At 38.9% G+C, this 27,669-nt stretch overlaps 1 protein-coding gene and 1 non-coding gene across 2 annotated transcripts; both read left to right on the top strand.

The window, feature by feature from the left end:
- The first annotated feature begins 517 nt into the window (after window positions 1–517).
- LOC131902349 (mas-related G-protein coupled receptor member B4-like) lies at window positions 518–1,821 on the top strand. Its single transcript, XM_059253348.1, has one exon. It carries the CDS (start codon window positions 565–567, stop codon window positions 1,543–1,545), a length of 981 nt encoding a protein of 326 aa, XP_059109331.1. The 5' UTR covers window positions 518–564; the 3' UTR covers window positions 1,546–1,821.
- A 22,379-nt stretch (window positions 1,822–24,200) lies between these two features.
- LOC131903214 (U2 spliceosomal RNA) lies at window positions 24,201–24,388 on the top strand. Its single transcript, XR_009377459.1, has one exon. It is a non-coding gene; the product is annotated as a U2 spliceosomal RNA (small nuclear RNA).
- The last annotated feature ends 3,281 nt before the right edge of the window (window positions 24,389–27,669 follow it).

Genomic DNA, 27,669 nt, shown 5'->3' with positions numbered 1-27,669 from the left:
AAGTGCTTGATATCCTCCAAGGCTTCTCTGACTTCTATTTTTCAAATTTAAAATGAAGACTCAGCCCTTCTATCATAAGAAAGGTGACTGTTCTCACACAGGTCTTCAAAAGAAATCCCATTCCCTTCATGACTCTCATTCATGATTCCATTTTCCCCATTTGGTAGACTCCTTACAGTGACTGAGGGCAGCTATGGCTTGTGCCAGCATCTTCCATATTCTTACACCAATGAAGGAACCTCAGCCCTAGAACAGAAAGTTAGTTTCAGAATTCTGTCTCTTCCTGACACAGCATAAGATGCTTAGCAACTGGACTGGGACCATCAAATGCCCCAATGTCACTAGAGGCATTGGTCTGCAAATAGACTGAACAGTACAAACTGGATTTAAAGGAGTTTCTAGCACTTTGGGGGTTTCATAAATTACTTAATTTCTTCAAGCCTGTTCCCCCTTCTTATGAACCTGTGCCAGACATTTCCACATAGCCAGGTGGTCTTGACAGAAAGTTTCATGTATTCATATCTCAATTTACTTTGCAGGAACACCAGTGGAACATTCTCAAGCATGGGTCTATCCACCCCAGCCTGGATCACTGACAACACAACAATGAATGGAAGTTATTACACTGAAAACTTACACTGTGTCACCATGGACAAAATCTTCAGTATTCTTGCTGTCATCATTGCTGTGGTTGGGTTGGCAGGAAATGCCATAGTGCTGTGGATTCAGGCCCTCCATATGAAAGAGAATGAATTCTCTGTATATATCCTCAACCTTGCTGGGGCTGACATCCTCTACCTTTGCTTTCAGACAATGTATTCCCTGGAGTATATCCTTCTTCAGTTCCATATCTCTCTCTTTGATATTCCCATATTTCTCATCAATGTATTAATCTTTGCTTACCTTGCAGGTTTATGTATGATTGCAGCCATCAGTGTTGAGCATTGTCTGTCAGTTTTGTGGCCCATCTTGTATCAGCGCCAACGACCAAGATACATGTCATCTGTCCTGTGCGCACTGCTCTGGGCCTTCTCTCTACTGTTGAGCCTCCTGTCAGGGGATGGTTGTGGTTTACTACTTAGTTATTATGACCATTCTTCCTGTAGGACTTATAATTTTATCACTACTGCATTTGTAATACTATTATCTGTGGTTTCTTGTGGATCCAGCCTGGCCCTGTTGGTCAGGATCTTCTGTGGCTCACAGAGGATTTCTGTGACCAGGTTGTATGTGACAATTGCACTCACAGTGCTGGTCTTACTACCCTTTGGTCTGCCCTTTGGTATCTGTTGGTTCCTCTTAGACTGGATTGCAGAGTTGCATGGAGTTTTGCCTTGCAATGCTTATGCAATAACAAGTTTCCTGTCCTGTGTTAACAGCTGTGCCAAGCCCATCATTTATTTCCTTGTTGACTCCATTAGGCCTTGCAGGTTCCAGAAGCAGACTCCAAAGATTCATATGCAGAGAGTCATGCAGGATACTCCTGAGGAAGAAGGTAGAGAGAGGGCTTCTTCAGGAAATCATGAAGAGCAGGAATCAGTCTGATGTAGTAGTGGAGTAAGTCCTTGATCAGACACAGTTTTTTAGAATATCACCTTGGACTTTATTTGTGTGGGCCATTTTTACAACCTTGCTCAATTGATTGAGAAAATAGTCATTTTCTAGAAATTGGGTGAAATGGGGCTTATTAAACAGAAACTGACTGCACCACCATAAAGCTGCCTTATATGGGCCCCACTGCATCCCTATGTGATGTAAACTTTTTAATCAAATCACTTGAGGCCAGGACCCAACTATAGACAGGCCAACTCCCACTATAGACAAACCCTCCACAGAAAGCCCAAGGCAATGCCCGGAAGGTAAGGGTTTCTTTGGATATTTAACTTGATAAAGATTAAATGAATACTATATTTAATAGAAATGTTCATTTTTTTTACAAGTTGTTTTCTAAACATTGAGATAAAGTAATTGAAATTTCCACAATTCCCATTTTCTTCTATAGCCTCACATTTTAGAATATATGAATGATTCAAAATGTTCCTCATATAAATTGCTTAGTAAATGAATATGCATCTTTAAGCCTTCATATTCTAAATCTCCATTCACCCATTTGAGTCTTGAATTTCAAGTATCTGCCATCTTCAGCATTGAAAGAATAAGGTCAGGTTGCAAAAATCAACATCCAAGCACATTTGAAGGTGGAGAGAGACTGTAGACTGTCTCCAGTTTCTTTATTTCCCAATGCCTTGGTTAGCATTCCACAGTCATGTCTTCCCTCTTCTTCCCTTGTCTTTGCCCTGACTCTCTCTCTGTGACTGTCTAATCCCTCATGAAAAAAATTCCAATGAGTGTCATTGAACTGATTTCCTCTTGAATTGAATTTCTGTCAGATTTACATTATTTCCAGGAGTGCATAGCATCCATAACCTAATAATGAAGGTTTACATTTTTTTAAAAATGACTCATGAGTATTGAAGCTTGGTAGGACTGTTTAATTGTTCCCTTCCCTTGGTAGTTTGTATAGTATTTTCCAGAACCATGGAAGCCATACTGCAGGAAAGAGGTCAGCTCAAGCTCAAATTATCTGAGTCCTTTGTCCTAAATGTGAGGTGTCTTCAGCAATAGAGGCCTACCCTCAACCACTAAGAAGCGAGCAATGGTTACATCTATAATCTATATTGTTTGGGAGTCACAGGGACTACCCTGATCAACCATACAAAAAGAGGTTTCTCATGACTAGAACTGGTTCTGTGGGGATTACTGTCAGCCCAAATGGCTTAACTTCCTTTAAGATGTTTGTATATATATATATATATATATATATAGAGAGAGAGAGAGAGAGAGTAGAGAGATTGTGTATATACATGTATATGTATATATACATGTATATATGTACATGAATATACATGTATAAATATTCATGTATTGTATATAGTTTCATATACACTATACAATATATACATATATAATTTCATATATACAGTCTTCATATATGTACATATATATTCATGTATTATGTATAATTTTAAGGAAATATATAAAATAATGTGATTCCTTAAGGCCTTAAAAAAAATCTTCCTATTTTTTGTTCCATGTCCCTCCTCTTCCTTATGTATTGACCTTCCACCCTCTACCTCAGTCAGATCCCTTCTCCATTATTCCAATTTCTACTTCATATCATCTCTATCCTACCATTCCCTCCCAAGACCCTCAACAAATGGTCTCTTTATACTTTTCTGGTTTGTGGTTATTCCATGTCATACATGCAAATCTGAGAATTTGGAGCTAGGAACTACTGACAAGAAGACTGAGTGGTATTTGTATTTATGGACAGGACTCCATTTGCTAGGGATTTGAGCCAAACAATTGATAAGTAGGTCTTCATAAAACTAAAAAACTTCTGCACAGCTAAAGAAGCAATCAACCAGGAAATGAAAAAAAAACCATATAGAATGGGAGATAATCTTTGCCAGTTATACACCTGACAGAGGATTTATATGCAGATTATATAAAGATTTCAAACATAAGGAGTCTAAATACTAAAATACCATTTGAAAAGGGGGAATGGGACCTAAATAGAGAATTCTCAAGAGAATAATTGAAATTGCTAATAAAATCTTGAAAAGTTTTTATCATCCTAAGCAATGAGAAATATGAAAACTAAAACAACTTGACATTTCATGGCACCCTAGGCAGAACACATAAAATGAACAACAACAACAAAAAAACCTGATAACACATGCTGTCCAGGTTGTGGAGAAAGCAGACCCTTCATTCATTCTTGGTAGGAATGTGAACTGGTGTAGCCACTCTGGAAAACGATGGAGAATCTTCAGAAGACTAAAAATGTATCTACCATATGACCCAGCTATACTACTCACAGGCATATGACCAAAGCACTGAACATCCTAGTCCACAGATACTTGTTCACCAGTGTTCATTGACACCTTCTTCACAGAAGCCAGGAAATAGAAGCAAGAGAAATGACTTCCACTGGACGAATGGATAATGAAAATGTACATATACACGATGGAATACTATTCAGCTCTAAACAAAAGAGAAATCATGAGATTCATAGATAAAAAGACTGAACCTAGAAAATATTATCTTGAGTGAGGTAACATTTTCTGTAAAATAATATTTCATTCTTAAATGCTGCTGCATTTGATAATTTAAAGTATAATTAAGAAAAAGTAATATGCACAGAATAAAGAAATGCATAGTTCAATAAACTTGCTTGGATAAATATAACTACTTGATTCAAACCCAATCAAGACACAAAAATACTTCCTTGCCTTTGTGAGTTCCCTCTATTCCTCCAGTCATAACTCTACCTTGGAGGTCAATACTGTCCATATTTGCAATTTAATGTAAAACAGAGTACAAACTAAGAGTTTGTCATCATGTTGTGTGATGTTATAAAATGGTTGTTAAAATTGAATACACTAACATATAGGTATATTTACACACACATACACACACATTTATATATATATATATATATATATTAAATTTTCTTTCTCTCAATATAGTAAAAGCTGCTTTATGAGAAAGTTCTGAACGCAATGTATTATTACCACATAGATATCTTGTGTTGTAAGTTATTTTATTTCATCTTATATATTTGTTACTTCATATTTTTCATGTTTTTCCATTTTCTGTTAACACAAAGTTTTAGTAATCACCATCATATTATGCAGTCTGTCTGTATGTATTGACACTTTACAATAAATTCCATATGTAAATGAGTTTTTAGAATAGTTTTTGCCTTATGTTGATCTTACTTCCACTTGAGTTAAATGGTGACTCCATTTAAATTAAAACTCCATTAATATATATATCTATTTGAGGAAGTAGTGGGTTTCCATACAGTTTTTCATAAGGTCTATATTGTCATACTTAACCTTCCCCAAATTCTATCCTCTATCCTGCCCTCCTATTGAACTTGAGCTTTGAAACAGTGTTGGAAATGTAAGCATTTTGTGAGTCTTGAAGACAGACTATCTGAGTTTTACATTATGAAATGTGCTTGACACTTTGGGGTAGAGTGCAGAATGTCAAAAATCTTCATAGGCTTCTGTTTTAAATGTTTGTTATTATTATCCAGCTAGTGGTTAATTATACAAATTTTAGTGCATAACTGTTGGGCAGAACTCCACTCATATTTTATCCAAGGAAAAGAACTCTGCACTTTTGACAGTTGAGGAATAATGTGCTGTGCATGTGTCTCAATTTCACAATCCATTTATCTGTTGTATCATGGCTATATCTCCCATGTACTGAATCCTGTAACTAATGTACCAATAAACATACACTTTCTTTTACTAGTGGTAGACAGGCTTTTGTCAATTATTTCATTTTCATCACGTATGTCTTTATTTCATAGTGGGCTTTTGGTAACAATATGAATTTAGAGTGTTTTTGTTTTCTTTCTCCTGAAATTTAGTTATCCAAGTCACTCTGTTTCAATTATCATGTGATATCAAGAGAGGATAGATTATTGTGTCTTATGGTTTGTGTGCTTGATAAATGGCTTAATGGCTCTACACATCTATATAAAATGTGATTGAGTTGGGGATGTATGGAAGAGGGAGAAAGCTCACATGAAGTAAGACAGAAAAAAATGTGATATTAAAGACCAGAAATATGTATTGAAGGACACTTTTTCAGAGTCTATCACTGAGATAATTCATGGTAGGAACTCAAGCAAGAACTAAAATGCTATGGGATGGACACTGCTGGCTGGCTTTCCCACTTGGCATCTCTGAGGCAATTGTTTAGATAACTTTCTTATAGAGCTCCAGACCACTAGCTGAGGGAATGACAAAGCCAAAAGTAGGCTGAGTCACCCTACATTAATCAACAACTAAGATAATCCCTCAGAGGTATCTTCATAAGATAAACTAGTAAAGATATTCATTTGGGACTTCTCAGGGGATCCTATTTGGTATCAATATGCCAGTTTGATAACTAGGACATTCCATTTGTCAACTTACAACACAAAAACTTCACTTAAAGCCATAATTTTTCTATTTCTTGTCCCTGAGCTGCCATTTTAACATCATCACATAAAATACAATAAAAATTTCAAAGTCCCATACTATTGAAGTTTTTAAGCAATTAAAAATTCAAGGACTCTTTCCAAATCAAAAGTCCCTTAACTTGAAGCTCTTGGAAAATAAAGAACAAGCAATATATGTCTTACTCCAAAATGAAAGAAGTAAAGAATAGCAAAATAAATGAAAAATTTAGCAGTGTAAATGCAAATAATGTAGCTCCATGTTCAGCATCTGGGACTCACTCACTGTGTAGTTGTCTAGTTCCAAAAAGTTTGTGCAGGTCCATTCTCCAGCTCTGCCATTTACAAGAAACACAACTTGTCTCATATTCTCTATCACTTGCAGCAAACACAGTTTGTCACATAGACTCAGGCTGTCTGCCCTCCACACCTGCCTTTGTCCTTGAAACCATCTGGTGGCCGGCACTGTCATTTCTGATATGCTAGGGAGCATGATGGAAGAGGAGTGTCTTTGTTAAGGTTTCTATTTGCTGTGAAGAGGCACCATGACTATGGCAACTCTTACAAAGGAAAACATTTAATTGGAGCTACCTTACAGTTTGGAGGTTTAGTCTATTACCATCATATAAGGTAATATGTAGAGAAACATGGTACTGGGGAAGGAGCTGAGAGCTCTACATCTTGACCCACGAACAACAGTAAGTGAACTATATGACACATATTGAGCATAGCTTGAGCATATAAGACATCATAGTCTACCTCCACAGTGACATACTTCCTCTACCAAGGCCACACCTACTGTAGCAAGGCCACACCTCCTAACACTACAACTCTCTATAGGCCAAGCATTCAAACATATAAGTCTATGAGGGCCATACCTACTCAAAATACCGAAAGAGGGGCCCAAAAGAACCATAATATTAGGAAGAATATTGTGAAACTATCTTTCCAAGAAATGATTACATAAACAATACGAGAACAATGACACTATCAGTGGACATGCTAACACATAAGGTAGAAATTTCAAAGTTCCACCCCTAGACAAAGAATGATAGATAATTAATAAGTTCTGGCAGGGGGAGAGTTAGCTTCTCACAGGTTTAGGTTTAATGCCAGAGTGGTCAGCCCTTATTTTAGTTAGAGTTTCTATTGCTCTAAAGAGACAAAATGACCACAACAATTGTTATAAGGGAAATAATGTAATTGGGGATGGCTTACAGTTCAAAGGTATAGTCCATTGTCATCATGGCAGGAAACATGGCCACATGTATGCAGACATGCAGCTGACAGTCCAAATCTGGATCAGCCAACAGCAGGAAGAAAGAATAACCCTGAACCTGGATTGAGTTTCTGAAACCTCAAACTCTGACCCCAGTAACACACTTCTTCCAACAAGACCACACCTACTCCTGCAAGGCCACACTTCCTAATAGTGCCCCTACCTATGAGCCTATAGCGACAATTTTAATTCAAACACCACATTATACCTCTTGTATAGACTTGCAGCTATATCAGATACAGTCCATCTTCAAATTCCCCGTAGTCTTCCAATGTGAACCTTGTTTAAAAGTCCAAAGTTCAAAGTCTCTTCTGAAAATCATTCAATCTCTTAACTATAACCTCTTGTAAAATCAAAATAAAAAAGCAGATCATATAATTCCAACATATAATGGCACACAATAAACATTACTCTTCCAAAATGGAGGACAGTGATGATAGTGAGGAAATAATGTACCAAAACAAGACTAAAAACAAGATGGGCGAACTCCAAGCTCTGCATCTCAGTGTCTGATGTCAAAGAGCTTCTGAGAACTCCACCTCCTTTCAGCCATTTTGACAGCAATGCACTTCTTTCTCTTTGTTTGAGTCCACTTTCTGTTAGCAGTGAAGGTTGAGAATAGAAAGCTTGTTATCAGTGGGAAGGTCATCAGCATCTTCTAGGAGCAAGATCCCACAAACATCAAATGGGATGATGCTGGTGCCAAGTATGTTGTGAAGTTTACTGGTGTTTTCACCAGTAGAGAGGCCTGGAGTCACTTGAAAATTGGGCCCCAAAGGGTCATCATCTCTGCCCTTTCTGCTGATTCTTGCATGATTATGATGAGTGTGGACCATGAGAAGTATGATGATTCATTAAAAATTGTCAGCAATGCTTCTTGCACCATCAACTGCTTAGCCCCAAACCAAACTGGTGGGAACTCATGAACTTTAGACCAACAGGTGTGGAGCCTCCATAGGTCTGGACTAGGAACTCTGCATAGCCAAGACATTTGTGTAGTATGATCTGATTAAGGGGCCCTCTGGCAGTAGGATCAGGATCCATCCCTGATGCATGAGCTGGTTTTATGGAGCCCACTACCTGTGGTGGAACACCTTGCACAGCCTTGTTGCAGGGCGTGGGGGCTTGGACCTAAAGTCTACTGAATGACTTCCCATGGGAGGCCTTACTTTCTTGTAGGAAAGAATGGGGGATACGTTGGGGGGGAAGACTAGAGTGGCTGGAGGAGGGAATAGAGGGTGATCTGTGGTTGGTATGTAAAATGAATAAAGAAAATTCTCAATTAAAAAATACAAAATTTAAACTTAATATATTTGATCACATTGTTCCCTTCCCCCCAAGTCCTGACAGATCCTCTCCTGCTCCTATCCACCCTTATATTCTTTTCCAAAAAACAAACAAAAACACAAAACCCTCTGAAACCAAGAAAACAAAAGTTTAACTTCAGTGTAGCCATGAAGGTTTTTGAGTAGGCCAATAATAAATTTATTACTTAGTCATAAAGCCTTAGAGTGCAAGTTCATAATGCTTGATGTTCCTACCTATGATGGGAGTGCAAATCAGATAAAAGCACTTACTTAGAGGAATGATTATAGCTGGAAGTTTTCCTGTGTCCTGCCTGGGCCCTGCGGTTGGGATGAATCTATCCTACTCATGTCCTGTAGACACTTGGTCCCAAATAAACACACAGAGGCTTATAATATTTTCAAACTGTATGGCGTAATGGCTCAGGCTTCTTGCTAGCTAGCTCTTACACATTAAATTAACCCATTTCAATAAATCTATACTTTGCCACATGGCTTGTTGCTTACCGGTACTTTTATATCTTCCTTCTCCTGGCAGTGGCTAGCAGCGTCTCTACTGACTCTCCTTTCATTTCCTCTCTATCCTCAATTTCCTGCCTAGCTATAACCTGACTTGCCTTAGGTCAAATGACATCAGATTTCATCAACCAAGACCCCATGGAAGGTCTCTAATGACACCATGGCTCAGGTGATCCAACATCTAGAATGGCTTCAAGGCAACTGGCTCAGACAATGCAACCTCACAGACTATTCCAGTCAGGACGTGACCATAATTCTTAATTTTCTCAGTATTCCCATTAGAATGCCAGTACCCTCAACCAGCAGGAAGTAGTATGAGAAGCTATGCACAAATTCCCAAAATATTGTTTATAAATGTTCATTTTTATTTAAAAGGGGTTGATTATAAATACAATCTCTTTCTAAAGAAAAAAGGGATAATATAGATATGATGTGATAAAGGGGTAGATTATTGAAACTACTTTTAAAAAGCAACAGCTTGTTTGAAATGTTTTACATTACTATAGGTTTTAGTTTATTAAATTTTTAAAGTTAATTTTGTTATACTGTATGTATATTTCTACTCTTGTTTAAGATATTATGTTTATGCTAGTCATTGAAAATTCTAGTTTCTAATTAAGAAATAAATTAATAATTAGTCATCTACGATAATCACACTTATAGTCATGTTAGTTAAGATTTCTAGGTATACATAGATGTATTTCAATTAGGTAGATAATCTTCAAATACTTCAATGTTGCTGGAGAATTTTTCTCCAGCTCCCGCCACCAAGTCCCGCCAGTCCCAGAGCCCATTTATAAAATAAACACACAGACTCTTACATTATTTAAACTGCTTGGCCATTAGCTCAGGCCTGTTATTGTCTAGCTCTTACTCTTATATTTAGCCCATTTCTATTAATCTTTACTTTGCCACATGGCTCATGGCTTACTGGTACCTTACATCTTCCTTGTCCTGATGGCGGCTGGCAGTGTCCCTCTCTCAGCCTTCCACTTCCCAGAATTCTTTTCCTTGTCCCGCCTATACTTCCTGCCTAGCCAATGGCCAATCAGTGATTTATTTACTGACCAATCAGCAACACACTTGACATACAGACCATCCCACAGCACTTCCCCTTTTTCTTTTCTTAAAAAGGAAGGTTTTAACTTTAACATAGTAAAATTACATATAACAAAACAATTATCAAGCAAGAATTACAGTTACAATATTAAAGAAGAGATCCTATCTATCTTATATTTGTAAGTTTAAGGTTTTATATCTAATTTATCTTTTATTATAACTAAGGAAAATTGTAAGTATCTAGTCTTTAACCACATCAAAGACCTCAGAAGGATATACTACTACCTGAGAAATGGAGAAGGATATAAGCAACTTTTAGGAGTCTTGTAGGGTAGACAGAGACAGCTGAGCCTGGACAGTCATGCAAAGTTTTTTTGTAAAGTTGGGGCATCTGTCTTCAGCCCACAGGCCTAGAGTCTCTTATTCACTTTTTTCTGTGTCTTGTAGAATGTCTGGCAGTTTTCTTTGCAAAGCAGGAACCTGAAGGACCGTTTTGTCAAGCAAAGTTCAGTGGTCATCTTTCTATGGGTCCTGCATGTCCAGTTGATCAAGCAGTCCAGGCAAGAACAGTTTCTTGCCCAAATGGCTATTTTTGTCAAGGTGAAGATAAACTCCATATGGAGTGTCTTCGATGCCCATCCTCCTCTCTGAAGTAAATCGGTGCTGTCAGGAGCAGACATGTCTCATTGTCCAAAAAGTCTAAACTTTTAAAACATTTTAAATGCCATATTCTGTAGGTCTTTGAAGTGTTTGAAGACTACCTATCTATCTGAAATATAACTATGTATACCTAGAAGACTTAACTAACATGGCTACAAATATGATTATCATAGATGACTAATTATTAATCTATTTTTTAATTATCCATTATAATTTTAAATGAGTTACATAAACATAATACCTCAAACAAGAATAGAAATATATATACAGTATAACAAAATTAAGTTTAAATTTGTATCAATAAACTAAAATCTATAGCAATGTAAAACATTTTAAACAAGTTGTTACTCTTTAAAAGTAGGTTCATTAATCTACCCTTTCATCCTATCATATCTAAACTATCCCCCTTTTTGTTTTAGAAAGAGATTGTATTTATAATCAACCTGATTTAAATAAAAATATTGTTTTTTTTTCTGTCCCACACCAGAGGGCTCTTCTGATTTGGGACACAAGAATCTCTTAACCATTTTTTTTTTTTTGAGCAATATGTCTGGGTTTAGAGGGGGAGTGAGCCAATTCCATCTCTAAAGCCAGCTTGGTATATTTGGGAATTTGGGCGTAGCTTCTCTTACTACTTCCTGCTGGAGGGGGGCGCTGTATCTTATGGGGACACGAAGAAAATTTTAGGATCATGGAGTAGTCCATAAGGCTGTATCGTCTGAGCCAGTTGCCTTGAAACCATTCTGGATGTTGAATCATCTGGGCCATGGTGTCACTGGAGACCTTTCAGGGGGTCTTGGCTGGTCAAACCTGATATATCTTAATCTGGAACAAATCCATAGTCTCTGGCTTTCTGTGGAAACAAGAGCAGAGACTCTTTTCCAAAGCAACATATCCTTATATCCAAATTTTGAAGTCAAGGTACCTTTAAAATATACATTTTGGCATAACTCAACAGCTTTTACAATCAAATGTTTTTCTGCAGTTATGAATATCAAAGAGAACATAATCCAGATTCTCTGTGTGGTAGTCATCTTTACGTGGCTTTTTTTTTATATTAGCTTGAGCCTATTGCTTTAAAGTGCAGCCTTCTAAGCCTGAAACGGCGCAGTGGCTGCTGGCTCCGCCCACTTCAGCTTCCCAACATGGCGGCGGTCCGCTTTCCGCCAGCTCTGGGAGCCATAACTCTCAGAAATAGTGGGTCTACACTTTTACCAAAGTAGCGTGTAGCCCAGAAACCTCTTTTTTTGTTTTGTACTAGCAAAGGCTAAATTCACCACACAGTTTAATGTGCTACTTGCAGAGGCCTCATTCCCGCCATACTGCAGGTCGAGCATGCACGCCAGGAACCCGCCAGTAGCTCAAACCGGCAGCTGCCGCTTATTTGAGAGAGACAATTAGGAAGCTGTTTTTAGGTCCGTTTTAGAATCTTTTTTCTAAGTTTTTAGGTGGAAACTCTTGCCACCACGTTGGACGCCAGTTTATATGGTGTATTACATTGACAGATTTTCATATTTTGAACCATCCCTGCATCCCTGGGATGAAGTGACTAGTGTGAGATTTCTTCAATTTCTTGTGGGTTACAGGGTCTGGAGGGGGATGGTGGTAGTTCTACCTGCCTGCAAGAGGCCTGCTTACTGGCTTGAGACTGGGACTGAAATGGGTGGTGGTCTGGGGGTGCAGGAGTGTGCCCCTGGGCCCAAAGCCTAGGGGCTGGGTTGTTCAGGTATGAAGATAAAGACTCACCTCTTAGTCCAATCAGGTGCTGGTGGCCTCTTTCTCAGGGAACAGTTGTAGTCTCCTCTAACAAAGATTTATAATGAAAAGGAACAATTTTATTTTCCTGAGAAAGAAAAATACAAAATATATAATTTGAGGATAAAAGGAGTGCCAGGAAGTATAATGGACCTGAGTCCTGTGTTCAAGGAGATAAAGAGATTTAGAAATGGAATATAGGGAATGGTGACATCAGAGAAAGATCACACCCAGCTAGACTTCAAACTTCTGAAAATGGATTAAAGAAAAGCTCAAAGCTGGGTGTGTTGGTACATGCCTTTAATACCAGTCCTCTGGTAGCAAAGGCAGGTGTATCTCTTTATTTGAGACCATCCTGGCCTATAGAACAAGTTCCAGGACATCCAAGCTCATCCAGTGAAGGAAACCATTAAAAAGAAAAAGATGTTAGGAACATAATTGAGAGTTCTCTGAGTTCAAAGCCAGCCAGGTCTACAAAGAAAGTTCCAGGACAGCCAATTGAGGAAGTGAAGGAAACAATGGAAAACAGAAAGCTGGTGGTAAAGGAACAAGGGGGGGGTACATATTCCAGCCCAAACCATCAGCAGAACTTGGCTGCTTTGGGCACATGAGTATGTCTTTAGAGAATGAAGAATAGAGTAAAGTGTTTATGGAATCTCCCTCAGCTACTAAGGAAAGCTGCTGAAGCCAGGCATGCATCAGTGACTTCCCTGAGCTGAGGCTAGAAAGCATTGTAGAAGGTTGTGTGGCTAAAGCCTGGATTGCTTTCAAGATGGCAAGATGTTGGAGACGCCAGAGCTGTGGAATATCTGCTGAGGAGAGTTCCTAACAGGGAGTTGAACCAGCCCAAGAGAGAGAAACGTGCTGCAGTCAACAAAGCCAAAAATAGGTGGAGATCTGAAGAGTGTTTGACATCACATATGGAAATGCAGTTTGGAGTTTACCTAATTGGTTTCTGGTTCTGCTTTGATCCAGTATTTCCTTATTATGTCCTCTTCCCTAATTTTTGGAAAGGTAATGTATATCCTGTGTCATTATATATTGGAAGTATGTGATATCCTTTTGAATTTTGATTTTACAAGGGATTACAGTTAAGAGATTGCATGAATCTCTAAAGAGACTTTTGAATGTTAGTTTTAAATAAGTTTGATACCATAATAGACTATGGAGACTTTTGAAGTTGGACTGAATGCATTTTCACATTATGATATTTCTACAAGCCTGTGGGGGCCAGGGAATGGAATGTTGTGACTTGAAAGAAAATTGCCCCCATAAGGAGTGCCACTTTTAGGAGGTATGTCTCTGTTGGAGTAGGTATGGTCTTATGGGAGGAAGTGTGTCACTGTGGGAATGGACCTTGAGGTCTCCTTTGTTGAAGCTATGCTCAGTGTGGTAGACAGTTTACTTCCTGTTGCCTGTGGATCAAAATGTAAAGCTCTCAGCTCCTTCTCTAGCACCATGTCTGTCTGTATGCTGCCTTGTGCCATGACGATAATGGACTAAATTTCTGAAACTGTAAGCCAAACTCAATTAATTGTTTTCCTTTATGAGAGTTGCTGTAGTAATAGTGTCTCTTCACAGCAATAGAAACCCAAAGTTAGAAAGAAATTGGTCCCAGGTGCTGGAGTTTTGCTGTTATAGGCCTTACCACACTTTTGTTAAAAGGAATATGGACCTATTGGACTTTGGAGCAAGACTATACCATCATATGCAGACAACTATTTTCCCTTTGAAAGACAGACTTTGGCTTGTGTCTTAGTTTGGTTTTTATTGCTGTGAAAAGACACCATGACCATGGCAACCCTTATAAAGGAAACATTTACTTGGGGTTGCTTGCTTATGGTTTCAGATGTTCAGCCTATTGTCATCATTGAGGTGAGCATGACAACATGAAAGAAGACATAGCACTGGAACAGAGAGTGCTATGTTGTCTTACAGGCAACAGGAAGTCAATTGACATATTCAGTAGTATTCTGAGCATAACAAATCTCAAAGCCCTCCCCACAGTAACACATTTCCTTCAATAAGGCCATACACTTTCCAACAAAGCTACATCTCCTATTAGTGATAATGGGGCCCAATTACATTTGAATTACCCACATTCCACTCCTTGGCCTCCATAAGTTTGTAACAATATCATAATGCAAAATTCATTTAGTCCAACTTCAAAAGTCCACATAGTCTATCACAGTCTCAACAATGTTTAAAAGTTTGAAGTTCAAAGACTCTTCTGAGATTAATGCAACCTCTTAAGTTCAATCCCTTGTAAAAGCAAAATCGAAAAACAGATCACATACTTCCAACATATAATGGTACATGATTACCATTCCTAAATGCAGGAAAGTGAGCATAATGAGGAAATACTAGACCAAAGCAAGACTGAGAGCCAAGTGTGCAAACTCCAAACTCTTTATCTCCATGTCTGATGTCAAAATGAAGTTCAGTTTTCCAACTCTGTTCAGCTTTGTTGACGGCAACACACAGCTTTCTCTTCGGCTGGTTCCACTCTTTGCTAGCACTTCTCTGTGCTGGGTATTGTACAACTCTGGCATCGCTAACATCTTGGGTTTTTCAAGGCAATTTAGGCTTCAATTTCACATCTTCACAAAATGGCCTCTCTACTAGACCTCCATTCACAGACACCCCTGACACATCCCTGGCATCAGTGGTTCTACTTAGGCATGGAGGCAAAATTAATAACCTGTTTCTTCAGTCTTTAATTCTAAAGCCAGAACCGCATGACCAAAGCTGCCAAGTTCTGCTGCTTTTTTGTCATGGAACATGGGCCCCTCATTCAATTACATCTTCAACTGCTTTCTGTCCTTCACTACTGAAGCTTGGCTCCTATGAAACCTCCTCTGTTGACCAGACTGGCCTCACACAGAGATTTTCCAGCCTCTTTTTTCCCAGTGCTGGGATTAAAGGTGTGCCCTACCACATCTGGCTCTAAGCTTTTCTTTACTTTCTTTCCACAAGTTGGAAACTTAGCTGGATGGAATCTTCTCTTAAGGTCACCACTCTGTTGCATTTCTAATGTGTTTATATCCTTGAGCACAGTGCTTATTTCCACTCCACTTTTTGTTGTTTCTTTACTCCTTAAATTTTACATTTTGTAACTTATCCTGCTTAGCTTGCTCCTTTTCATTATAAATCTTCACTAGAAGTATCACTAATAACCACTCTACAGAGTCTACTAGGCTGTTTTGAGATTTCCTCTGACAATGGAATTAAATCAAACCTCTTCACTTTAGCCTCAGGTAGACTCTTTGGACAATGGCAAAAGGCAGCCACTTTCTTCACCAAACTATCACAAGAATGATCTCTAGGCAATGTACTAAAGTTCTTCTCCTCTGAATCATTTTGGTGAGCCCCCAATAGTTCAAATAACTCTTAGCACCATTGTGTTGTACGTTCCTAGTAGTATGGCCCATTGAGCAGTGTTTAATGCATTCCACTGTTTTTCTAACCCAGAGTACCAACTTCTGTCTTAGGTAGGGTTTCTATTCCTGTGAAAAGACAGCATGACCACAGCAACTTTTGTAAAGAAAGTACTTAATTGGGGAGTCTCAGGAACCCTCCAAATTATAGGATTAGCACGTATCATTCAATAGTAACTTTCAATGTAAATTGTTTTAATTCTGCTTGACTGGGTGACAAAGCACCTAGCTGTTCACTGTCTGAAAGCAACACATTTCTACTGACAAAAACGTATATATAATAAAAACAAAAGTGTGAAAATAATATTCTAAATGAATGGAATTTGAAAGAATGAGAGTATCTGTACTCCTATTTGGCACAATAAACTTCAAAAACAGAATAATAATGGTGCATCCTAATATATGGATCATTCATCATGAAGTAGTTAGGGTCTGCAAAAAGTTCCACAAAAGAGCACCATGCATAGATGCAGTCAAAAAGAGCATTTTTTTAAATCCAAGAATAAAGGTATCAATATACTGGGCCTGCACATCCTACAAAAATGCAAAATGGTGACCCTGAGAGAAGCTCCCAGGCTTCTTTTATACACAGCTGAAAGAATTCCTAAGACAGTGAGAACATTCTGTCTAGGGTTGGCATATGCAAGTGACAATCATATAAGTCCATTTCTAATTGGTTAGGGCTAGCAATGCTGGGCTAAGTCTGTAGCTTTTCCATTCCTGGGCAAGTACAGACAAGTCCTAGACTTCATCCCTATTTTGTTATTAACTGTGGGGATGAGGGGTTTGACACAGGCTTAGTAAGTGTAGGAACTGAGGCCTAGTTCTTAACTGAGTTATTAGAAACCTGTCATGGTATTTGTCTGGTCTTTTCAGAAGTAATATCTGCATATGCTTGTGTGTGTATGTGTATGTGTGTATGCATGTGTGTCTCTGTGTATACACATGCCAGTAAATTCAACTACATAATGGTGGCTTAACATACAACTTCTTTTGATTCTTTCTTTGTTTTATTGAAACAAGGTATCACTGTGTAGACCTGACTAGCTTGACACTCACTATGTAGGCCATGCTGGCTTTGAACTCATGGAAATCTACCTGTCATTGCTTTTAGATGGCTGGGGTTACAGGAAAGTGCTATTGCACCTGATGCCTACATTTATTAATGAATTATTCATAACATAAATTGACAAGGAAGCTACAAAGATAAACCACTTTAGCTAAAAGAGACTTAATGTACAAGTGCCTAGCACTTCATCCAACAACTCTGGAACACATATCCTTCTCAGTAATACACAAAAGTTCCTATGAAATATTTTAGCTCATAAAACAGTCTTCATAAAGGGTAACAAATGAAATGCTTCCTGTCCTACAACATAAAATACAATTAGAAATGAACAACAAAAGAAACAACAGAAAACATGCAAAGACATAAAGATTGTATGACCAATGTTACTGACTAGCTCTTACATTTAAATTAACCCATAATTCTTATTTGTTTAGTCATGTGGGTTGGTACCTTTTTTCAGTTCTGTCTTGTCATCTTGCTTCCTCTGTGTCTGGCTAGTGACTCCTGACTCAGCCCTTCCTTCTCCCAGAATTCTCCTCTCTCCTTATCCCACCTATACTATACTGGCCAGTTAGCATTTTATTTATCAATCAATCAGAGCAACACATTCACAATATGCAGAATAACATCCCACAGCACTTCCCATTTTCTGTCTAATCAAAAAGAAAGGTTTTAATTTTAGCAGAGTAAAATCACATATAACAAATAGTTAGCAGCTCCCATCTGGACAAGAGGTGAGGGCCTGGGTTCATACCCAGAGAGGCCTGGCCCTAGGTCCCATCCCTGGGCACCAGCCATTCTGGGGAAGACCTGCTCACCTTGGCCCCAGGTTCTGGCCATCGGGCAAGAGACCCCCCCACCCCCATCTGGAAGGTTCCCCTTCTCCAAGACCCCCGCAGACCCTGCAATCTCCACGCCCTGCCCCCACGCCAATCCACCCAAGATCCCAGCCACTGCCTGAAACTCAGAGACCAGCCCCCAGCTCCCATCCAGCCCAGAGCTTCCATCCGGAACAGAGAGAGGCTCCCTGAATCTGTCAGCTCTGTCTGGACCAAGAGCGCTGATAAGACCAAGAATAAATCCACAAGGAGATGGCAGATGTCAAGGCAGAAGTACATACAACAAAATGAAGAACAATACAGCATCACCAGAACCTAGCCCTCCTCCAACAGCTAGACCTGAACATCACAAAATGGAAGAAGCAGAAGAAAGCAACCTTATGAATAACATCATGAAGAGGCTAGAGACTCGTAAAGAAGAAATCAAAAATGAAATTGAGGAAAAGACAAACAAAAAATGGGAAGAATGCTATAAAATCTAGAGGAAAGGACAAATAAAGCAGAAGAAAACAATAAATCCCTGAAAGAAAATCATGAAAAAGCAATGAAACAGATGAAGGAAACAGTCTAAGACCTGAAAAGGAAAATAGAAAAAATGAAGAAGACACAGAGGGAGTGCTGGAAATAGAAAATCTGAGTAAACAAATGGGAACTTCAGATGCAAGTATAACCAACAGAATGCAAGAGAGGGAAGAGAGGATCTCTGGCATTGAAGATACGGTAGAAGAAATAGATTCATCAGTCCAAGAAAACACTAAAGCCAAAAAAGTCATGACCAAGAATGTTCAAGAAATTTGGGACACCATGAAAAGACCAAACCTAAGAATAATAGGGCTAGAGGAGGGAGAAGAATATCAACTCAAAGGCACAGAACATATATTCAACAAGATCATAGAAGAAAACTTTGCCAACTTAAAGAAGGAAATGCCTATGAAGATACAAGAAGCCTATAGAACACCAAACAGACTAAACCCCCAAAAAAGTCCCCTTGCCACATAATAATTAAAAAACTGAATGAACAGAATAAAGAAAGAATATTAAGAGCAGCAAAGGAAAAAGGCCAAGTAACTTATAAAGGCAAACCCATCAGAATAACATCAGATTTCTCAAAGGAGAATTTGAAAGACAGAAGGACCTGGACAGATGTAATGCAGACACTAAAAGATCATGGATGCCAGCCTAGACTAATATACCAAGGAAAACTTTCAATCATCATGACGGAGTGAACAAAACATTCCAAGACAAAGACAGATTTAAACAATACTTATGTACAAACCCAGCCCTAAAGAAAGCACTAGAAGAAAAATTCCAACCTAAGGAAGTCAGATATACCCTTGAAAACACAGGCTATAGATAATGCCACAGCAGTAAACCCCAAAGAAGAGAAGTACACACACACACGACCACCAAAAAATAACAGGAATGAACAATCACTGGTCATTAATATCCCTTAATATCAATGGACTTAATTAACCTGTAAAAAGACACAGGCTTACAGAATGGATACGAAAGCAGGACCCATCTTTCTCCTGCATACAAGAAACACACCTCAAATTCAAAGATAGACACTACCTAAGAATAAAGGGCTGGGAAAAGACTTTCCAATCAAATGGTCTTAAGAAGCAAGTGGGTGTAGCCATCCTAATATCCAGCAAAATAGACTTTAAATTAAAATCAATCAAAAGAGATCAAGAAAGACATTAGATACTCATCACAGGAAAGATCCACCAAGATGAAGTGTCAATTCTGAATATTTATGCCCCAAACACAAGGGCACCCAAATATGTAAAAGAAACATTACTAAAGCTTAAACCACATATAAAACTCCAGGCATTAATAGTGATAGACTTCAATACCACATTTTCACCACTGGACAGATCTCCCGAAATGAAACTTAACAGAGAAATAAAGGACTTAACGGATGTTATGACTCAAATGGACTTAATCGATATCTACAGAATATTCCATCCTAACAAAAAAGAATATACCTTCTTCTCATCACCTCATGGAACCTTCTATAAAATTAATCACATACTTGAACACAAAGCAAATCTCAACAGATACAAAACAATTGGAATAACCTCCTGTGTTCTATCAGACCACCATGGTTTAAAGTTAGATTTCAACAACAACAACAACAACAAAAACTACAGAAAACCTACAATCTCATGGAAACTGAGTAATGCTCAACTGAATCAACAATAGGTTAAGGAAGAAATAAAGAAAGAAATTAAAGACTTTTTAGAGATCAATGAAAATGAATACACCACATACCCAAACTTTTGGGACACTATGAAAGCAGTGCTAAGAGGGAAATTCATAGCTTTAAATGCCCACATAAAGAAGTTGGAGAAATATCACACTAGTGACTTAACAGCACACCTGAACAGCTCTAGAACAAGAAGAAGCAAAGTCTCCAAGGAAGAATAGACGCCAGGAAATTATCAAATTGAGAGCTGAAATCAATAATATAGAAACAAAGAGAACAATACAAAAAATTAATGAAACAAAGAGTTGGTTCTTTGAGAAAAATCAACAAGATAGACAAGTCCTTATCCAAACTAACCAAAAGACAGAGAGCATCCAAGTTAACAAAATCAGTAATGAAAAGGGGGACATAACAACAGACAATGAGGAAATCCAGAGAATCATCAGGTCATACTTCAAAAAACTGTACTCCACAAAACTGGAAAATCTAAAAGAAATGGATAATTTTCTGGATAGGTACCTCATACCTAAGTTAAATCAAGAGCAGATAAACTATTTAAAAAGTCCAATAACCTCTAAGGAAATAGAATCAGTCATTAAAAGTCTCCAAACAAAAAAAAAAGCCCAGGACCAGATGATTTCTGTGAGGAATTCTACCAGATTTTCAAAGAAGAGCTAATACCAATACTCTTCAAATTGTTCCACACAATAGAAACAGAAGGAACATTACCAAACTCCTGTGAGGCTACAATTATGGTGATTCCTAAATCAAACAAGGATACAACAAAGAAAGAGAACTACAGACCGATCTCCCTCATGAACTTTGATGCAAAAATACTCAACAAAATACTGACAAACAGACTCCAAAAACACATCAAAAGAATTATCCACCATTATCAAGTAGGCTTCATCCCAGGGATGCAAGGGTGGTTCAACATACAAAAGTCTGTCAATGTAATACACCATATAAACAAACTCAAAAAAAATACACATATTTCAAGAGGTCCCATTGATTGATTGTTTCTTTCAGTGTCGGTGCTGCTGGTGTTCTATTTTGGAAGTGATCTCCTGTGCCAATGCGTTCAAGAATACTTCCTACTTTCTCTTCTAGCAGGTTCAGAGTAGCTGGATTTATGTTGAGGTCCTTGATCCACTTGGACTTAAGTTTTGTGCACGGTGATAGATATGGATCTATTTGCAGCCTTCTACATGTTGATATCCAGTTATGCCAGCACCATTTGTTGAAGGTGTTTTCTTTTTTATATTGTGCACTTTTGGCTTCTTTGTCAAAAATTATATGTTCATAGGTGTGCGGATTAATGTCAGGGTCTTCAATTCGATTACATTGGTCCACATGTCAGTTTTTATGCCAGTACCAAGCTGTTTTTATTACTGTAGCTCCATAGTAGAGCTTGAGGTCAGGGATCATGATGCCTCCAGAGGTTGTGTTATTGTACAGGATTCTTTTGGCTATCCTGGGGTTTTTGTTTTTCCATATGAAGTTGAGTATTATTCTTTCCAGGTCTGTGAAGAATTGTGTTGGTATTTTGATAGGGATTGCATTGAATCTGTAGATTGCTTTTGGTAAGATTGCCATTTTTACTATGTTAGTCCTGCCTATCCATGAGCATGGGAGATCTTCCCATTTGCTGAGATCTTCTTCAATTTCTTTTTTCAGGGACTTAAAGTTCTTGTCATATATGTCCTTCACTTGCTTGGTTAGTGTTACCCCAAGGTATTTTATGTCATTTGTGGCTATTGTAAAGGGTGATGTATCTTTGATTTCCTTTTCAGCTTCTTTGTCCATTGAATATAGGAGGGCTACTGATTTTTTTGAGTTGATCTTGTATCCTGCTATGTTGTTGAAGGTTTTTATAAGCTGTATCAGTTCCTTGGTGGAATCTTTGGGGTCACTCAAGTACACTATCATGTCATCTGCAAATAGGGAAAGCTTGACTTCTTCCTTTCCAATTTGTATCCCCTTAATCTCCTTATGTTGTCTTATTGCTCTGGCTAGAAATTCAAGTACTATATTGAATAAGTATGGGGAGAGCGGACAGCCTTGCCTCGTTCCTGATTTTAGTGGAATTGCTTTGAGTTTCTCTCCATTTAATTTGATGTTGGCTGTTGGCTTGCTGTAAATCACCTTTATTATGTTTAGGTATGTTCCCTGTATTCCTGATTGCTCCAAGACTTTTATCCTCAAGTGGTGTTGGATTTTGTCAAATGTCTTTTCTGCATTGCATTTGTAGAGCAAAGGATACAGTCAACAAGGCAAAGCGACAGCCTACAGAATGGGAAAAGGTCTTCACCAACCCCACATCTGACAGAGGACTGATATCCAGAACATATAAGGAACTCAAGAAGTTAGACATCAAAATGCCCAACAGTCCAATTAAGAAATGGGCTATAGAACTAAACAGAGAATTCTCAACAGAGGAAGCTCAAATGGCTGAAAGACATTCAAGGAATTGCTCAACATCTCTAATCATCAGGGAAATGCAAATCAAAACAACTCTGAGATACTACCTTACACCTGTCAGAATGGCTAAGATAAAAAACACTGAAGACACCTTGTGCTGGAGAGGATGTGGAGCTAGGGGAACTCTCCTCCACTGCTGGTGGGAATGCAAGCTTGTACAGCCACTTTGGAAATCAATATGGTGCCTTCTTAGAAAATTGGGAATCAATCTCCCCCAAGATCCAGCTATACCACTCTTGGGCATATACCCAAGGAATGCTCAACCATACCACAAGAGCACTTGTTCAGCTATGTTCATATCAGCATTGTTTGTAATAGCCAGAACATGGAAACAACCTAGATGCCCTTCAACTGAAGAATGGATAAACAAAATGTGGTACATATACACAATGGAATACTACTCAGCAGAGAAAAACAATGACGTCATGAGGTTTGCAGACAAATGGATGGATCTAGAAAAAATCATCCTGAATGATGTAACCCAGACTCAGAAAGACAAACATGGTATGTACTCACTCAGAGGAGGATACTAGATGTGGAACAAGGATGATTGGACTGCTACTCACATCACCAGGGAGGCTACCTGGAAAACAGGACCCCCCAAAAAGACATGGGGATCACCCAATGACGTAGAAATGGAAGAGATTTACATGAACAGCCTGGACATGAGTGGGGGTAACGAAGGGCGAGGGTCAAGGGAAAGAGAGTTTGGGGGAGCGGGAGATCCCAGCTGGATCAACAACAGAGAGGGAGAACAAGGAATAGGAGACCATGGTAAATGAAGACCACATGAGAATAGGAAGAAGCAAAGTGCTAGAGAGGCCCACAGAAATCCACAAAGATACCCCCACAACAGACTGCTGGCAATGGTCAAGAGACAGCCCGAACTGACCTACTCTGGTGATGGGATGGCCAAACACCCTAATTGTCATGCTAGAAACCCCATCCAACTTCTGAGGGATCTGGATGCAGAGATCCATGGCTAGGCCCTGGGTGGAGCTCTGGGAATCCAATTAGCAAGAATGAGGAGGGTTTATATGAGCGAGAATTGTTGAGACCAAGGTTGGATAAAGCACAGGGACAAATAGCCAAACGAATAGAAACACATGAACTATGAACCAATGACTGAAGGGTCACCAACTGGATCAGGCCTTCTGAATGGGTGAGACAGTTGATTGGCCTGATCTGTTTGGGAGGCATCCAGGCAGTGTGACCGGGTCCTGTGCTCATTGCATGAGTCGGCTGTTTGAAACCTGGGGCCTATGCATGATCACTTGGCTCGGCCTGGGAGGAGGGGACTGGACCTAACTGGACTGAGTCTACCAGGTTGATCTCAGTCCGTGGGGGAGGCTTTGCACTGGAGGAGGTGGGAATGGGGGGTGTCCTGGGGGGAAGGTGAGTGGCCCCGGAGGGGGGAGAACAAGGGAATCCATGGCTGATATATAGAACTGATTTGTATTGCATAATAAAAATAAAAATTTTTAAAAAAAGAAAAAAAAGCAAAAACAACCAACAACAATGTATAGTAGTATATACATGTATAATTTGTTCAAAATTACATGTAATAATGATCAATTCACAGCCTTTTGGCTAAAACCAAGTGTGGTATCTGTTATTTTCAGTTTAATATTTGATGTCTTCTATATGAAAGCAATCTTTAAATGGACTTTGGGAGCTGGGAGATGGAATAGGGTCTTGCTCCACCTATTCCATGCATTGACCTGGTATTGAAGTACCTGCTTGATCATTGCATCAAAGTATTTTCCATAATAAATAAAAGTGAAAAAAATACACATGATCATCTCACTAGATGCTGAAAAGGCATTTGACAAAATCCAACACCACTTGAGGATAAAGGTCTTGGAGCGATCAGGAATACAGGGAACATACCTAAACATAATAAAGGCAATTTACAGCAAGCCAACAGCCAACATCAAATTAAATGCAGAGAAACTCAAAGCAATTCCACTAAAATCAGAAACAAGGCAAGGCTGTCTGCTCTTTCCATACTTATTCAACATAGTACTTGAAGTTCTAGCTGAGCAATAAGACAACATAGAGATTAAGGGGACACAAATTGGAAAGGAAGAAGCCAAGCTTTTGCTATTTGCAGATGGCATGATAGTATATATGGATGACCCCAAAAATTCAACCAGGGAACTGATACAGCTTATAAACACCTTCAGCAACATAGCAGGATACAAGATCAACTTAAAAAAATCAGTAGCCCTCCTATATTCAATTGACAAACAGGCTGAGAAGGAAATCAGAGATACATCACCCTTCACAATAGCCACAATGATATAAAATACCTTGGGGTAACACTAACCAAGCAAGTGAAGGACATATATGACAAGAACTTTAAGTCCCTGAAAAAAGAAATTGAAGAAGATGTCAGAAAATGGAAAGATCTCCCATGCTCATGGATAGGCAGGACTAACATAGTAAAAATGGCAATCTTACCAAAAGCAATCTATGGATTCAATGCAATCCCCATCAAAATACCAACACAATTCTTCACAGACCTGGAAAGAATAATACTCAACTTCATATGGAAAAACAAAAACCCCAGGATAGCCAAAAGAATCCTGTACAATAACACAACCTCTGGAGGCATCATGATCCCTGACCTCAAGCTCTACTATGGAGCTACAGTAATAAAAACAGCTTGGTACTGGCATAAAAACTGACATGTGGACCAATGTAATCGAATTGTTTTTAATCAATTAATTGACATTAATCCGCACACCTATGAACATATAATTTTTGACAAAGAAGCCAAGTCTGTACAATGGAAAAAAGAAAGCACCTTCAACAAATGGTGCTGACATAACTGGATATCAATGTGTAGATGGCTGCAAATAGATCCATATCTGTCACTGTGCACAAAAAATCCAGTTACTCTGAACCTGCTAGAAGAGAAATTAGGAAGTAGTCTTGAATGCATTGGCATAGGAGATCACTTTCTAAATATAACACCAGTTGCTCAGACACTGAGAGAAATAATCAATCAATGGGACCTCTTGAAATGGAAAGATTTTGTAGAGCAAAGGACACTGTCAACAAGGCAAAGCGACAGCCTATAGAATGGGAAAAGGTCTTCACCAACCCCACATCTGACAGAGGACTGATATACAAAATATATAAAGAACTCAAGAAATTAGACATCAAAACGCCCAACAATCCATTTAAGAAATGGGTTATAGAACTAAACAGAGAATTCTCAACAGAGGAAGCTCAAATGGCTGAAAGACATTTAAGGAATTGCTCAACATCCATAATCATCAGGGAAATGCAAATCAAAATGACTTTGAGATACCACCTTACACCTATCAGAATGGCTAAGATCAAAACACTGAAGACACCTTATGCTGGAGAGGATGTGGAGCTAGGGGAACTCTCCTCCACTGCTGGTGGGAATGCAAGCTTGTACAACATGGTGCTTTCTTAGAAAATTGGGAATCCATCTCCCCCAAGATCCAGCTATACCACTCTTGGGCATATACCCAATGAGTGCTCAATCATACCACAAGAGCACTTGCCCAGCTATGTTCATATCAGCATTGTTTGTAATAGCCAGAATATGGAAACAACCTAGATGCCCTCCAACTGAAGAATGGACAAATAATATGTGGTATATATACATAATGGAGTACTACTCAGCAGAGATAAACAATGACATTATGAGACAGACAAATGGATGGATCTAGAAAAAATCATCCTGAATGAGGTAACTCAGACTCAGAAAGACAAACAAGGTATGTACTCACTCATAGGAGGATACTAGATATAAAACAAAGATGACGAGACTTCTACTCACAACTCCAGGGAGGCTACCTAGAAAATAGAACCCTAAGAAAGACACAGGGATCTCCCAATGACAGAGAAATGGATGAGATCTACATGAACAACCTGGACATGAGTAGGGGTAATGAAGGGCATGGTTTGAAGGAAAGAGAGCTTAAGGGAGTGGGAGATCCCAGCTGCATCAAGAGCAGAGAAGGAGAACAAGGAATAAGAGACCATGATAAATGAAGACCACATGAGAATAGGAAGAAGCAAAGTGCTAGAGAGGTCCACAGAAATCCATAAAGATACCTCCACAATAGATTACTGGCAATGGTTGAGAGAAAGCCCAAACTGACCTACTCTGGTGATAGGATGGCCAAACACCCTAATTGTCGTGCTAGAAATCTTGTCCAATGACTGAGGGAACCAGATGCAGAGATCCACGGCCAGGCCCCAGGTGGAGCTCCAAGAGTCCAATTGGCGAGAAAGTGGAGGGTTTGTATGAGTGAGAATTGTTGAGACCAAGATTGGAAAAAGCACAGAGACAAATAGCCAAACTAGTGGAAACACATGAACTATGAACCAATAGCTGAGGAGCCCCCAACTGGATCATGTCCTCTGGAAAATTAAGACATTTGATTAGCTTGATCTGTTTGGGAGGCATCCAGGAAGTGGGACCAGGGCCTGTCCTCAGTGCATGAGCTGGCTGTTTGAAACCTGGGCTTATGCAGGGACACTTGGCTCAGCCTGGGAGGAGGGGACTGGACCTGCTGGACTGAATCTACCAGGTTGAACTCAATCCCCAGGGGAATCTTTGCCCTGGAGGAGATGGGAATGGGGGGTGGGCTAGGGGGAAGATGGCGGAGGGGGGGATGCGGGAGGAGGGAGGACAAGGGAATCCATGGCTGATACATAAAGTTAAATTAAATTATAAAACAAAACAGTTATCAAGCAAGAATTATAATTACAATATATAGTTTATTTGGTTTTGGCAAAATTAAAGAAAATATTCTATTTATCCTATATTTGTGAGTCTATAGTTTCATATCTAATTTATCTTTTATTATAACCAAGGAAAATTATAACTATAACTATCTAGTCTTCTACTACATCAAAGACCTCAGAAGGATATAATAATACCTAAATAAACAGGAAGAGTGTTGTAAGCAAATTCCAAAAATCTAGAATGGCAGAGACATCTGGCTACCTGGACAGTCACTCAAAGTTCCTCACTAACCTTGGGGCATCCA

The sequence above is a fragment of the Peromyscus eremicus genome, chromosome 1 (assembly GCF_949786415.1).
Source record: "Peromyscus eremicus chromosome 1, PerEre_H2_v1, whole genome shotgun sequence".
NCBI lineage: Eukaryota > Metazoa > Chordata > Mammalia > Rodentia > Cricetidae > Peromyscus > Peromyscus eremicus.
This window is presented reverse-complemented; position numbering and strand designations above follow the sequence as displayed.

Bases quoted from the DNA above. Each gene is read 5' to 3' on its own strand.
- LOC131902349 (XM_059253348.1), top strand. From the start codon at position 565: ATGGGTCTATCCACCCCAGCCTGGATCACTGACAACACAACAATGAAT.